Below are 15,487 nucleotides of genomic sequence, written 5' to 3' on the forward strand. Positions count from 1 at the left end.
TTATGTTTCTAAATGAACATTTCACTATACACTACTGAAATCTAGAGGTGATATTACATTATATCACAGTTACAACTTACAAGAAAATGCTGAAGATATTCTTATTGGCAGCAAGTTCTTTTCTTCTTAACAAAAATATTATTTCTCTGGAGCTCTTAAGAAGAAAAGCAAACAAACTGCGTTATAAAATCTGTGTATTTCTAATCTACGAGCTTGGGTTATGGAGAAATTGAGAACCCTTCCACACTGAACCGGGAGCCACGACCACTGGTTTGAGCATGGCCAATGGACCAGTGCATATATATGCGTACTTTCCATACCATTCATGGTTGGAACCAGGGCTGTAAACATAAAGCTCATCAAACCCAGTTCTTCCTACTACCACAGAGTTCCTTCTCCCCTGTTCCAATAAAAAGGACAACATATTATTAGTTGGGAAAGAAGCTTAAAAGCTAGAAACAACAATAATAGAGAGGGAAACAAGGAAATGCAAAAGCAAAAAGCTTGACCAGCCCCTCCCTCTCTCTCACACACACAAACGCACACGCACACTCACACACACACAAAAGCTATAATTGATTCATTTTACATCCATGCAGTTATTACCCTGTCAATTAGTGTGAAGCTCCTGGGTGCATATGTATAAATCTTGCTCATACTATCAGTCAGATGCTTAAAGTTGTCATCTTCTTCGTTTTCATCTTCTTCTGAAACATCATCTTTCTCTAGACCATCTTCCTGGTTCTCTCTCCTACCACCCCAATTAAATGGTAATCCTTGTCGCACCATCCTGCTCCATGTCTCTCTCAACTCAGATGCTTTATCAGCACTATTATTATTAGGAGGAATTATGCTAAAATCTGAGATTAATGGAGGTTTGGTGCAGTAATTTGAGTTTTGGAGGCCAACTGCATAGGTAGCATCAGGGGTGCTCACTGTGAGATGGCTCATAATGGATCCTGTAAGCATTTGTGGTGAGGATGTGAAGTTGGATAGTGTAATATTTGAGTATAATGCATCATTTTTGAGAGTCACAATGTATTTCACTTCAGCCATGTCTTCCCTTCTACTGTACATCTTCAGCTCTACCTGTATACAACAAGGTTTTCTGCGTTAGTAAGTATTTTTCGAGACTCAAATCATCTCTCTCTCTCTCTCTACACACACACACACAAGCATACCTCAATGGCATCTTGGGGGCTTCCTCTGACATCATGGAGAACCCAACTGTTAGCTCTCCATGGAATCCCATCACCACCCTTTCCCTCCAAAACCACAGAGACCCCGCCACTTATCACCACCTCCTCTCTCTCTCTAACCCCCTCAGTCACAACAGTGTGAAGGAGCTCCTGTGTGCCCCCATGCCACATGTGTGGCTTATACGATGTGATCAGGCCACTCGGCAGCACCAGATTTGCTGAGCTCCCATCATCCAATTCGATGCTGACCACACATCTGTCCCCTACCTCAGAGAACTCAGCACCATGGCCTCCAAATTCTCTCTCTAAATACTCTACATTGATGGGGGCTGGTGGTGGTGGTGGTGGTGGTGCTGGTGTGGTGTAAAAGTTGGGTTTTGCTGCTACTTTTGGAGAGAGAAGAGAAAAAAGTTGGTGATGCTTGGGTAACTGATAAACTGGAGGTGATATTGGGGTGCGTTTTGGTGGGTGTTTAAAGAAATTGGAGATGAGATTAGAGGAGAAAGCAGCAGAGTTGGCCATGACCATTGTCTTTTGTCCACTGTGAGCGAGTGGGTAAGTAGGAAGGGAAGCCACCCATATATACATATCCTTATCCTTTGGACATTTTGAAATGATCAAAAGACTTAAACGCCCCTGTCTAGTGGGCAATGACTAGTGACTAGGGCCTCGGCCTCAAAGTGTGTCCCGAGGGCAGGGTTAGGGCTACGATGGGTCAGCTCAGTTCAGCTTTTTATTTTTATTTTTTAATCTGCCCCGGCCCGTTGCCAGCCTAGTGTGAGCAGTGATTGAAAAATCGGCTCAAACCCATAGTGTAATTTGGGAACTGTCCTTATTATCTAAATCTGGGTTGTTCACTGTAGTGATTATAGGACCTAGATAGGTCTCAAAGCCTGAGGGAAACTCTTTTTCATGAACCATTTCTCTTTTTATTTATTTATTTATTTATTTTTTATTTTTTTTCAACTGTTTGGAGTTTACTCACGATTCATCGAACCAGATTGGAAATCCCCGTGCTGGCACACCCTGGCCAGTACCCCAACTCAGTATATTCAAGTTTTTTTAAACATCGGTAATAAGAAAAGAGTCCCTTTCTCTTCATCGCTAATCACAACAGATGCATTGACGGATATCTCAACTTTGAGAGGTTGGGTTCAGTTTTTTTACTGCACCCCCAATTTACTTTAGTCCTCTCTATCTCAGCGTGTTAAAGTTCTCTCATTCAAATCTCACTAATGCAATGCTTAAGTCCTCTCTCTCTCTCTCTCTCATGCAATCATTGAGTGCTGTTCTCTCTCTCAAAAAAAGAGGAGAGAGAAACACAACTCATGGAAGAAAGGCAACACTGGAAACTAAAATTATAATTATTAAAAACTAAAGCAAAGGGGTATTGATGTTTTCATTTTACAAGGTAAAATTACACATTATCATGAGGACAAGAGGGCCTACAATCCAAAGTAAGATGATATATAATTATTAACAAAGACACGAAATTATTAACAATTGAATATAAAAAATTTCCATTGATTTTTTTTATGTTACAGGGCAAAATTATAGATTGTCATGTTCAATGACTTGGGCACCTCTCCACATCTCATTGGGTTTCAGTTCCACAGGAACCAACATAGAAGCAGGGCCTGTGCAGATGAAGTAATTATTTCCATACTTTCTAGAGAGAGAACCAGGGCACCCCAAATATATGTCTTCATACCCCATCCTTATCATTCTGAACTCAAGCCCAGTTCCCTGCAACACCCATCAATTTACATTCATAAATATGAGAAATCAGGGAGAGAGACACCCCTCATTTCATATTCATAAATATGGGAAATCAGAGAGAAAGAATACCTGATCAATGGTTTCATATTTTGATGGGGGTGTCCTATACACCCTCTTCGCTCTCTCCGCAGGTGGGGCAGCATACACTCTGCTCATTCTCTCTCTAAGCATCACAAAGTTGTTGTTCTCCACGGTCCACTGGCCTTTCTCTCTCTTCTTTCGTGAATCTGTACTCCCATTTCCATTAAAGATTGAACTAAACCAGCCAGGTTGCTCTGGTTCCATGGCCTCAACGGGAGAGATAATCCCGAAACTCGACGCCAGAGGTGGGTGTGAAGTGTAGGAGCAACCAGTTAGGCCTGAAATTGCAGAGCCTCCCCTGCCTTTGAATTTGAGATGGCTGAGAATTCCACTGCTCAGTTTTACAGTTTGAGAGCCATTGTTCTTTGCAATTACAGCAGTGGCCATGCTTTCTGGAAAGAGGGTGACAATGTAGGTTACTTCTAGTGTTCCATCTCCATTGCTACAACTAAGCTCCACCTGTATATAAAATGGCTTAAAATTTGCAGTTAGCAAATCATTTTGTTTGTATTTCTTAAAACCTACTCAATTTTTTTTTATATATTTGGTGCTTTTACTTTTCAATATAAAATAAGAGATTAAACTTGGGTAATTAATGAATGAAAGTTAACGCAAAAAGCTTTTGCAAAGATGAATGCACTTTTCAGGATAGTCCAAAGGCAATTAAATTTTTTTTTTTTTTTGAGTGTCAAACTTGGGATATAGCGCCAAAGCTATCCACTCAAGCTCAAGCACAATTTACTAAGACTATTTACTTTTGATACAAGGAGGTTACAATCATCATTGACCCTTGGATTTATTGTTGATACAAAAAAGTTATAATTGACCATGGGATTTGAAATCCGGTAGTTAAAGATGTGTCATTGTTTGAACCAAAAGTTCGAAATAAAATTTTTCGAAAATTATGACATACTTTCGTCAATAGATTTCATATTCAATAGCTAAAAGTGATTATGACCTCTATATACTAAAAATAAAAATAATTAGCTTCATAATATAAAAACCCAACATATTTTGTGTGCAATACCCAAAATTCCATAATGCAAGGCTAGCATTATGGGCTGACCTGAAATTCATACAAAAAATTCAAAACTTTAGTGTAAAACAAAGAGAAACTTCAACCTAATAAAAATGGATGGGATTAAAAGGAGAGCAATTCTACAATCTACCCCAAGAGAGAAAAAAATTCTTTTAAAAAAAGTTGTGTAATTTGGTGAAAAATTCAGCCTACTTGCAATTGCAATCTACTCTCTGGTTTAACACCAATGACCAATTTTCCAAAATTGGATCTTCGATAACCACATTATTTAAAAAAAAAAAAAAAAAGGTAAGAAAACAACATCTCTCTCTCTCTCTCTCTCTTTCTCTCTCTCTCTAACAGACACTATTAACAAGAGAACCTATCTCTAACATACGAACCTGCACAGCATCAATGGAATCGGAATCCACATCCTTAACCTCCCATCCAGAAGGACACCAAGGTTCACCATCCAAGCTCAAAACATCTAAACCCATTCCTATTCCCCCCTTCTTCACCTCATTGCCCTCACTTACAGTGTAAAGCAACTCCTCAAAGGCCTCATCTTTCCAATACACCTTAGGCTTGTAAGATGTCACTAAGCCATCAGATAATTGGAGCTTGAGGCTGCTTCCATTCCTGACCGTCAGATCGACAGCCGGCACCCCACCAAATTCCGAGAATTTCACACCTTTCCGGCCAAATTTTTGGTCGAGAATTTGAACTGAGGGTGAAGATGAGAGAAGGGGAGAAGATGTTGAGGAAGCCATTGTAGAGAGAGAGAGGGGGGGGGGGAAGGAAACCAGTAGTGCTCCTTTACCTATGTGGTATAGTTTATCTTCTCTGCCTAGCTTTATCTTTATTGGGGCCCAAACTTGGCTTAAATCTGACTGTCCGTGTTCAGATCGCAGTGATGTAGGTTGCTTTGGAGCCGTTAGTTTCTTGCACGCTTGTACCACTGGACTACGGTCCATCACCTTAAAAAGGTATTTAGTCTCGTCTCATATGTAGACGACTTTGAAAAACCGCAGTCACATGCCCATCACCATTCACTCTGAATGATGAACGATGATGGAAATTAGGAATAGAAAAGGCATACCACTTTTTGACGCTGCCGTGTTCCCAATCTACCCTCGCACTTTTACCTCTAGGAAAAGGCCCTGTATTTTGTCAAAAAAATTTTAACCACCGTAACTGCCTTGCATTTTGTCAAGAAAACTTTAACCACCGTAACGACCACAAAAGATGAGTTATTCTGAGAGGGAAAATTATAGGTCATATCTTCTGGCATGTCGTTGTAAGCTATTAAACCTCAAATGAGACGTTCAAATATATATTTATTAGGTTTAAAATTATCTAAAAAATGAAGAAATCGAAGAAAATGTTGCATATAAAATTAGAACTGGATGAGTGAAATGAAGATGTACAACGAAAATTTTATGTGATCAATCCATACCAGTGAAGATAAAATAAATTCTATGAGACAATTGGGATACCAACTTTGCTCTATGTGACAAAATATAGGAAGATCAAAAAACAATATATCCATAAAAAAAATATAATAGAAATAAAAATATTAAGATGGATAAGTAATAAGATGAGAAGTGACGAAATTCTAAATGAAAACATTCAGAAAAATTTAATCTGACACTAATTGGTGATGAGAGAATAGACTTAAGTGGACTGACTATGTGTAGTGTACACCCAATACAACGCATGTTAAGAAGTGTGAATTAACTCCAGTAGAAAATTAAAAAAAATAAAAAAATAAACCTCAAAAAACATGATTAGAAGTAGTGAAAAAATATATAAACAAAAATATGACCCTAAGGACATACCAGAATTCGTACATCCGACCCCAATTAACTGAAAAAAAAAGCTTTGACGATGACCAAGCTCGAAAATCTATTAACAATATTTTGAACTTTTACACACCACTACCAATTCCATCTTACGGATAAGGATGACCGCCACTCTAAACAAAAACATAAAATCGCAACAGGACAAAGGGTTCAAATGGCTTTTTCATTCTCATTAACCAAGTACGCTTACTGGAATTAGGCTGTTGCTCCAATGATGCGTCCAGTTTATCCCAATGCAAAATTACCTCGAAAATTAAAAAGAAACAAAAAAAAGGAAAGTGGGGGTCGGTCTGTCCTTTTCTTTAACCATAAATTCCATCACCCAAGTGAAAGAACCGTGATCTGGACCATCCATTCTGCAGAATCGCATCCTCCCGTCCATTAATACAAAAAATCCTCATTAATTCCAAGTGATCACACAAACATTTGCACGAGAGAATGACATTTGTACATATAACACATTTCATCAACTATTCTCCTCCAACTACAAACAAAATTTTCAGTCTAGGATTTGGAATCTCGAAGGGAAAACTGAACTTGTGCGCAACACTAAAAAATTGCATGTCCGACTGTCAAAATTAGTCCTCATCCATACCCGCAGGCTGATCTCTCTTTGGCCCACCCGCTTGTTTTGCCATGATTATCTGCAATAAACAACAGTAGGTACAAGTCAAATCTCATGAGAAAGGGGTGTGATGCATGAGGCTTGACGGCACAGCTCTTCAAACCTCAGCTCATTTCTCTATATACATGGAGATATATATATGGAGACGTTAGGTGTGGGACCCATAAGAAAATGAAAAAAAGTACATTTAAGTGAACTGGCCATGTGTGGAGCAAACCAAGTCTACTTAATAGGGGCAGAATGGCAGACAAAGATTCGGCTCCAATTAGTTGGAAAAAAACTTTGACGATGATGATATATACATATATATTTATAGAGAGAGAAAAAGAGAGACAATTGGGATGGGTATGTTGAGGAGGTTGTTTGGGAGTTCGGGGAGTGAGAGCAGGGGGAAGGAAACAGTGTTAAATAGTTCAGAGTCGTATACGGGGGAAAGGAAAAGTGAAAGTCTGAGAGGAACCCACTCGGATGCCTGGAGTAGATGTTAGAGTATGAGCCTCTATGTTTGGGGTGTGTGTATGTGAGAGTGCATGCACCTCAACTAGCACGTGTGTGTGTTTTGGTGGGAGGAGGGAAGATGTTGATTCGTGTGGAACGTGTTCAAGTACAGGTGAAAGGAAGAGCCACTCACCAATGCATAAAGAGAAGGGGTATCATGGGTGTGTGAAAAAGAGAGGATATCATGAAGTATGAGCTGTGAGAGAGAGCATACATGTGCGTAAAACAACTCAGGTAAAAGAAGGAAATATTGGTATGCGTATGTCGGGGAGAGAGAGAGTGAGAGATAGAGAGAGTACTTGGTCAACTCGGAGCACAGTGCAGGCAGCATCAGCGGCATACTTCAAGGCAAAATGCCTGTGAAAACCATTTGGAAAGCAAATCAAGTCACAGCCATAAGAACGGTTGCAGAAAACAATCCCTCCAAGTGCAACACTTGAAAACACAAAAAGTACGCTACAGACAAGAGAGCATACCGTGGTATTGCTAAGTACACAAAATTAGATGCGTTCTTATTCAACAAGAACAACAATAACACTAACCAATATGAGGGAGTTAGCTTACTTGGTAACATAGAGGTCCCAAATATTCTTGACCGATACATCAATAACTCCTCCCTCTTCCAAGTGTATGCCAGCCTTTGTGTTTCCAGCTGCGTGTTCAGCATAAAGAGAGGAGATGATCTCCATTGAATTGAGTCCTGCATTCTCAGCCAGGGTCTTTGGAACCATCTCAAAGCTTTCAGCAAACTTTGCAATTGCATATTGATCCAGGCTGTGCAAAATGGCAGAAAAGCATGATAAAAGCATCATTTCTCGAAAGTTCGATTGTGTATGAGGTTTGCATATTTATGTGAAAACAAAGTTTTGTTGATTATGCAGATTCATCATCCCGATAAACAAGCAAGCATGACCTATATCTAATTCTTCTAATCCAAGAAGCAAATGAAATTGGGAGAAAGATCCAGACCATCTTGCATGAAAATGAGGGAACAAAATTTAAAGAATAAATATTTAAACGTAGAAAATTTGATAGCAATAACAAATATATAAGAAAGCATTGATCATTTTCGTCATGCAACCTAGGTAGAAGCCTCTGCAAAAAATACTGGGGAATCTAAGTTGCACAAGTTTCTGATTCTATTAAAAACAATGGAAAGAAGCATATTAAAAGCAATGGAAAAAAACATAGGATATACTGAATCCCAGTTCAAATACAAATAAAAGAAGAATGAATGACAAACATCGCATTCAATTCAAGTAAATTTCCCTTTTAATTTTTACTTGCCTCCATAGAGAAACTCAATAATACAAGTACAAAACTTTTAAGGCATCCCACAAATAAATTTTTTTATATAGGCAACTTACAAAGAAGAAACCTGATAAAATCCAATTGTGAAGATTAAAATCCTAAAACCCAATGAGTGGGACCGACAAAAGAAATGATAAAACCAAGATAACAAATAATTTATACTACAAAAGTACCTGCTAAAATTGCTAACAAAATAAGCCATTTTCCAGGGAGAAGTCAATAAAAGAAATAATTTATAATACAAAAGTCCCTGCTAAAATTGCTAACAAACTAAGTTATTCTCCTGGGAGAGGTCAATAAAAGAAAATTTACACACTTCTAGAATGTGCCGGGAACCATATACACACATTATAGATATATTCTGAGAATCAGAAATAACTGAGGGGGAAAAAAAAGACTGGAAATGTTACCCAGTTTCTTTATAAGAGAACTCCTTCAATCTTTTTGCCAACTCAATTTCAGTGGCAGCAGCTCCAGGAACTATACGACTATCTCTGCACATGGCCTGAGACACAGATATCTTAGAATGTGCATACGAGAGAGAGAGAGAGAAACTGAAAAGTGTGTTAAAAAAAGTTCATTCCAAACAGTCTATGCAAGTCTAAAAAATTTGGCAAATTTCAGCTGGAATTTTGGCAATTGCCATGTGGACATCTGTAGGCCAGCCCTTATATCCAGAATTTGGCTAAATATTCATAGAATTATGGGAATTATTATCCCAATTATTTATTAAATAGTATTACTTTTTTGTAACAGAAAGTACACTTCCAAGGTTTTAACCTTTTCCACAATGATGAACCTGGGCGACAAACTTGACCTGCAACATGAATTTCAGTTTTGAAGACAAATTGACCACTTTAACTTTATTCACCCCGTAAGATATATCGAACAGAAAAACAAAAGAAAAAAGAAACATGCCTTATATGTATTAACTCCATCATCAACTGCTCTTTCCAGATCATCCAATATGCTATCAGTGCTTGCCCGAAGAACCACTGTTGACACCAAATTCCCACCCTGTTCATTTTTAGCAATTGTAACCTACAAGAAAGATGAAAACAACAATGTCAAATACCTAAGGCACTAAAACCCCATGAGTTTGAGAGGCTTGAAAATGAAAAGGTATCTGAGAAGCAGCGAATATTCTCTACAACAATAGCCGAGAAATTACCCGAACACCACCTATTTCCTCAACAGAAACAGAATCGACATATCCCAGCTCATCTGGATTTGGCTGTTGAAGCTTCAACTGTTCCGAATAAAAATAAATAAATAAAAGATATCAAACACTCTGCAAATAAAAGTCACAATACACAATATAACAGCAGCATACTCACAAGAGCCACAGCACCACTAGTGCGGCAAAACCGCCGTAGTTCAAACTTCGAGCTTATCTTGAGGACCATAAGCCTGCGAACAAAAACTTCTATAATTCATTATAGAAAACTGTTTGGTCTTGATTTATAAAACAGGATTTGCTCACTTAAACAGCTTGGATTCAGCATGGTGAAAGAACTTCATTCGTAAGGATGGTTAGCCCCAGAATAAACATACATTTTTTGGGCGAATGCACAAATGCAGGGATTTGGACTAATGTTGTCAAATTCGCCACGGATATTTATTCGGTTTAGTCATGAACGGGAAGCACTTCCGTGCTTCAACCAAATCGGGGGAAGACCTGAGATAATTTTTTTTTATTTTTTACTATAGTATGATCGTTACTTCCTTTAATCATACAAGCATTTACAAACGTAGTTATGTTTCTACATACATTTATTATTTGATAATCAAATAATCCATCTATATTCCATTCTAATATGGCAATTCTTTTTTTTTGGAAACTATTAACGGTATTGTATCAAGTGAAAAAGAATAATATAGCGTGGATAAGTGGGGGGGGAGGGGGTATAGAGACCACCCACTAGATGGGGGTTCTATATCAAATAATAGGCTAACCACAGAGTGGTGGCCTTAAAAAAAAAGTAGGTGTAACCCCACACATACGCACAGGAAAACCAAAAATCTGTGGGGGTACGCCACATAAAGTATAACAAAGAAAAATACAAATAGAATACAATTCTTGCAAACTATATGGCAATTCCTGCAAATTATATGGCAGTTCCTGCAAATGAGAAACAATAACGTCTCAATGTTCTTCAAACTATACATCTCTAGGTCTCTTATAGTAATTGTTTTTTCTAGAAATTTGCATAACTAGATTGGGTTTTAAAATGGAAAGACATTTTTTTCTCATTTTTCTGAACTATGATCTAAGAATTCTCACAGGAAAATTAGAGTCTTCATCCTCGGAACTTGAATAAGGAGATGCTTATTCTACAACTACATTAATTTGATTGTTTTGTTCTATTCATAATTTTCATAATTTATCGATCAATAAGTTTTCTTTTTCAGAAATTTTTAATGGTGCCTTTCAAAGTTGAGTTTCTAAGGGCATAGAAGAAGGCATAATAGTTAGAGGTTTTAGACCAAGATTTCTCATAGATTTAGGTTTATTTTCCATTTATTGCAAATACTATTCTTTCTATTTTTTTAATTGGATTATATTCTGACGCACTTGACAGTCCTTTGACTAGTCAAGAAAGTTCACATGAGCCTTTGATCTAATCAATCCATCCTTTGATGACCCCTTTTAAGATGATCCACATCCCAAGGTCGCTAGGAGATCTAGGAGGAGAAGGCCAACTTTTTGAAGGAGTTTATTTTTAGCTTATTGCTGCTTTTGCAGTTTATAGTTATTTCTAGTGTTTAAATTAAACTTAGGGTAATTTAGGGATCTTTTATGTTTTATTTTAAACGAATGGACTTATGGGGTATTTTTCAAAATGTTTTAACTTAAGTAGGGGTAGTTTTTGTCTCTTTTTATCATAATGTAATAAAATGACCTAGGGTGTTAGGGTTTCTAACACTTTTTGGGGTGTGAACAGTAAAAATAGACTGTGAATAGTACCAAAAAGCCCTATTTAGGGTTTTGGGGTCACTTTTTTGCACAAAGAAAGTCCTATCCACTCAAAACTGACCTATATTGATGATTTGTTTCTTGAGAATGTACCTGTATTGATGGTTATTGAACATATTTTGGCCTCTTTTCTACATTTTACTGCATCATATTCTTTTTTTAAAAAAATGTTTAATATAAATCTAATTCTATTTGAGATCCTATAGTTTCAAAATAAATATTAGTATAATTTTTCCGATCAGCTAATCCATTTAACCCTGATATCCTTTTAGTCATGCCTCTAACAGGTCATGCCAAGACATTATTTTCTTGGTTTATAACCGAAGTGTATTGCTTCAACTATTTTAATTTCATTAGCAAACCATGATTTTAAAGTTTTATTTATTGTATTACGTTTAATTGCTCAAACTACCAATCTTCAGGCCATTCAAAAATCAATATTTCTCAAAAATCAATAAGGTTATTGTTGGATTTCTTTTTTCTTCTTTAGAATGAGAAGACAAGAATATTTTTCTTTTTCTTGTTTGAATCTGGATAGAATTCTTTCATTAAAAATTGTTTATCTATTTAAAATTCTTTTGTTAAAGGCATTACATTCAAATGTTTTGATTCTTCGGAAGGAATATAAAGGGGATAACTAACCCTTATGGGACTGTGAGTTTTCATATATTAGAGGAAGATTCTTCTGAAGTAGATAGCCCAAAAGACTCCATTTTTTTCGAAATGTTTTTAAAAGAAATTCCGAAATTTCTTCTTGCAATTCTTTCAAAGATTCAATTTCAGATTTCTGAACTTTTTTCCTATGCTAGATTTCTTAACTTTTTTCCTGTGCTATGTATAGTAGCATAAATTAATTTTCAATATTCTGGTAATCATACTTCGTTTCATTTTATCTAATTAGGTACTATAGTTTTATTAAAAAATTTAACTTAAGTAGAGGAGTGTATCCTTCACTACCTATTTGCCAGTTTTCTGGATTTAAGGTGTTTAATACTCTACAATAAATTTTATATATTGCTGCTAAAGTTTTCGATCCTCCTACACGGGTGGTTGTACCTGGGCGGGCGCCCAGAGTCGTAAGGCCTTTTTCGATTTTTAAAATTGCTCAAAAGGGCAAAGGGGGTCATTTTGAACCCCAAGTTTGTATAAAAACGTTTTGGGGTTTATTTTTAACCCCCAAAGTGGAAAAAAAAAAAAAAAGAACCCTCAATTTGTAAACTTATTTATGAGAATCTAAAGTAATTTTTGAAAATTGAAAGTGCTTTTTGTGGATTGAAAAAATTTTCTTTCCTCGTTGAAATTATTTTTAGAGTGCTACTGGTGGAATTAAAAGACTTTTTAGTTGATTAGTAGCTCGATTGAGGTAACAGAAAAGGTCAAACTGTAATATTTATTTGAGTTTTATTTTTTCAATTTGAGATGTCTTTCGCGGGATCTACTAGGGGCGGAGATCCTGGATGAAAATATTGTGTCAACGTGGATAAGAATGATACAAATAAACTTATGTGCAATTTATGTGGACATGTTTCTAATGCCGGCATAAATTGATTTAAAAAACAACTTGCTGGTATTAAAGGTGATGTTGCCCCATGTAAGAAAGTCCCAGAGCTTGTAAAGAAAGAAATTTCTGAATACATTGAAGGTGAAAAGAGTAAAAAATTTCAAAAAAAAAGGATATAGCAGAATTAAAGTCAGGGGTCCATGTTTTTTATTATATCATTGACACCGAAGAAGAGGCTGAAGAGGGGGAAGAAGAGATAGTCATGATTGGTACTCAGAGCTCTAAGAGCAAGAGAGCTTTTGGGTCTAAGAAGCCTCGTATGAGAGGGCCTATAGATAGTTTTTTTACACCTAGCCCTGCGTCAGTAATTGAGAAAGGCAAGGGAAGAAAGGGGAAAAAACAAATGACAATTAAAAATAGATTTAAGAAGGAAGATAGAGGTAGGGTGATTCAGTATATTGTTCAGTGGTTTTACCATGCGGGCATTTCTTTTAACATCACTCGCTTGAATAGCTTGCATACAATGTTGGAAGCAATTGGGCAATTTGAGTATACTAACGAATATAAGATTGGAGAGCCACTACTGAAGAAAGAAGTTGAGTATACTAACGAATATAAGATTGGAGAGCCACTACTGAAGAAAGAAGTTGAGTATACTAACGAATATCTCAAGACCCAAAAGGAGGGATAGGCTAAATTTGGACAGATATGTGGAGTGATGGGAGGAGGAGGAGTAACATGAATTTGTTGGTAAATTGCCCCTCAAGTACAGTTTTTTTACGATCAATCGATGCTTCCAATGATATTCATGAAGCTCATTATATATTTTCTTTCATTGATAAGGGCATTGAGGAGGCCGGGGAGGAACTTGTAATTCAAGTGGTCACAGATAATGCTGCTCCCAATCTAGCTACAAGTCATTTGCTTCGACAGAAAGATCCTCGCATATTTTGGACTCCTTGCGCTGCACATTGCGTAGATGTTATGATTGAGGCCATTAGTGATTTGCCTACTATTAAAGGAATTCTTTCTAAGGCTAAGGAGGTGACAATCTTCATATACAGTCACATACTTACCCTTAGCATGATGCGCCAGTTTACAAAGAAGAGAGATCTAGTGAGGCCTGGGGTCATTAGGTTTGCCACTGCCTACCTTAGTCTACAAAGCATGTATAGGAGGAGGATAACATTAAGTTCTATGTTTGCTTCAGAGGATTGGAGTAGGTGTAAGTGGTCTAGAGATGCCAAGGGAAAGAAGGCACGAGATATTGTTCTTTCGAAATATTTTTGGTGTGGGGTGAAGCATACAATATTAGTATTTATTCCTTTGGTGAAGGTCTTGCGCTTGGTTGATGTTGATAAGCCCTCCGTGGGCTTCATATATGATGCAACGAAAAGGGCTAAGAATGAAATTGCAGAGAATTCGGGCAATGATGCAGCAAAGTAAGACCCACATTGGGAGATTAGAAATGACTTATCAACTGAGAAGACTAAATAACAGTATAAATGTTGTTCTATCTATACCAGAAAACACAATCTTACATGGTTACAAAACAAAAGATATAATACAAGAAAAAATTTACTTTGATATCTCCTATTTTATTCTTAATAGAGAATATCTTTTACAAGATCTCGACAGGGCTTTACAATATGTTATAAAACAACACTCAACACAAAAAAAAAGAGTATGCCCTCTTAGCATGTTCTTCATCGACTTGGTCTTCTTTTTAGCTTGTGTATTTTCTCTTTTAACATATTATAAACTCCTTTGAAGGTCTTGTAAAAGGTATCTCTATAACAGGGCTTCAGAATATGTTATGGAACAATACTCAACAAAAATACCCAGAGTATGCCCTTTTAGACTGTGTATTTTCTCTTGTAAAAGGTATCTCTATAAGTAGAAAGGTAAAAGAAATCAATCAAAGTAAATTTGTTTCTTCTATTTTATCTTTAGTTCTACAATTCTATAAGATTGTGCTTTCTATTATAAAGAAAACAAATACCAATATTTGTTCTTCTCAGTTGGTATTTCATTTTATGTATATATATATATGGGCCTCACGATCTAAATTGAGAAAAACAAAATTTAAGAAATCTTCATTTTTAAGAATCCATTTGAATTTTATTATGTAGAAGTGGTTGTGTTTCCTCAGTGTGAGTGTTCTCTCACTTGGCTATGTTGGATGTTCAGGTGAAATATAGACCATGATGGTAGAGGACGACCAACTCACCTCAAAGATAAACTCCTATATTGGAGGCTGAATTGGAGTATAACATACCCATACTCATTGAATTTTAGTAATGGGCATGATAGCAGACCAGGATTTATGTAGCCGACTCCAATTAGTAAAGGAAATGGCTCTGACAATGATGATGATGATATCTGTTAGTTGGTATTCGAGTTATGTTGCATATGAAAAAAACTTAAAATTGTTAAAAATGTCAACATGTAATAGTAGGAAGAAGACAACCTGTAAAAAAAACTTTATATAGTGAGTGAAGCCAATTCATGCTCGTTTGACTACTATAGGGCTTTGATCTGGCTTAGGGCACTACTACATTCTTTTGTTAAGAAGGACGTTTTACTCATACGATAATCAAGTGTTAGTATTCAACAATTATATGGCTGGAGCAGAA

The 15,487-nt window shown here is 36.7% G+C and overlaps 3 protein-coding genes across 4 annotated transcripts in view; all 3 read right to left on the minus strand.

Annotated features, from left to right (window-relative positions):
* Positions 1–27: 27 nt before the first annotated feature.
* NDF5 (NDH-dependent cyclic electron flow 5) lies at positions 28–1,865 on the minus strand. The gene is made up of 3 exons (XM_011624682.3): positions 1,182–1,865; positions 607–1,089; positions 28–400 (listed from the first exon to the last, which is right to left on the minus strand). The coding sequence occupies exons 1-3, from the start codon at positions 1,785–1,787 to the stop codon at positions 206–208; spliced, it is 1,284 nt and encodes a 427-aa protein (XP_011622984.2). The 5' UTR covers positions 1,788–1,865; the 3' UTR covers positions 28–205.
* An 827-nt stretch (positions 1,866–2,692) lies between these two features.
* PNSB2 (NDH-dependent cyclic electron flow 1) lies at positions 2,693–5,098 on the minus strand. The gene is made up of 3 exons (XM_006826248.4): positions 4,479–5,098; positions 3,048–3,518; positions 2,693–2,945 (listed from the first exon to the last, which is right to left on the minus strand). Exons 1-3 carry the CDS (start codon positions 5,049–5,051, stop codon positions 2,751–2,753), a joined length of 1,239 nt encoding a protein of 412 aa, XP_006826311.2. The 5' UTR covers positions 5,052–5,098; the 3' UTR covers positions 2,693–2,750.
* Positions 5,099–6,235: 1,137 nt separating this feature from the next.
* The window catches only part of LOC18421451 (TCP-1/cpn60 chaperonin family protein), a 33,492-nt gene continuing 24,240 nt past the window's right edge, over positions 6,236–15,487 (minus strand). The window contains exons 7-13 of one of the 2 annotated variants that reach the window (XR_016052028.1): positions 9,711–9,799; positions 9,545–9,622; positions 9,292–9,414; positions 8,784–8,878; positions 7,627–7,836; positions 7,362–7,419; positions 6,236–6,583 (exon numbers count right to left, since the gene is read on the minus strand). Coding sequence is in view for 1 of the 2 variants with exons in the window: in XM_006826249.4 (XP_006826312.1) it covers positions 6,518–6,583; positions 7,362–7,419; positions 7,627–7,836; positions 8,784–8,878; positions 9,292–9,414; positions 9,545–9,622; positions 9,711–9,783 (703 nt within the window). In the remaining variant the exon portion in view is untranslated. The remainder of the gene's footprint in view (positions 6,584–7,361; positions 7,420–7,626; positions 7,837–8,783; positions 8,879–9,291; positions 9,415–9,544; positions 9,623–9,710; positions 9,800–15,487) is intronic. The other variant, XM_006826249.4, reaches the window with a different exon arrangement.

This window comes from Amborella trichopoda, chromosome 3 (genome assembly GCF_054954075.1).
Source record: "Amborella trichopoda isolate Santa Cruz 75 chromosome 3, AtrichopodaSantaCruz75HAP2 v2.0, whole genome shotgun sequence".
Taxonomy (NCBI): domain Eukaryota; kingdom Viridiplantae; phylum Streptophyta; class Magnoliopsida; order Amborellales; family Amborellaceae; genus Amborella; species Amborella trichopoda.

Coding starts and splice junctions, on each gene's coding strand:
- NDF5 (XM_011624682.3), bottom strand. CDS start 1,787: ATGTATATATGGGTGGCTTCCCTTCCTACTTACCCACTCGCTCACAGT. Junction 1,090..1,181: donor GCCCCCAAGATGCCATTGAG/GTATGCTTGTGT, acceptor TGTTGTATACAG/GTAGAGCTGAAGATGTACAG. Junction 401..606: donor GCTTCACACTAATTGACAGG/GTAATAACTGCA, acceptor TTATTGGAACAG/GGGAGAAGGAACTCTGTGGT.
- PNSB2 (XM_006826248.4), bottom strand. CDS start 5,051: ATGGACCGTAGTCCAGTGGTACAAGCGTGCAAGAAACTAACGGCTCCA. Junction 3,519..4,478: donor ATTCCATTGATGCTGTGCAG/GTTCGTATGTTA, acceptor TTTTATATACAG/GTGGAGCTTAGTTGTAGCAA. Junction 2,946..3,047: donor AATATGAAACCATTGATCAG/GTATTCTTTCTC, acceptor TGGGTGTTGCAG/GGAACTGGGCTTGAGTTCAG.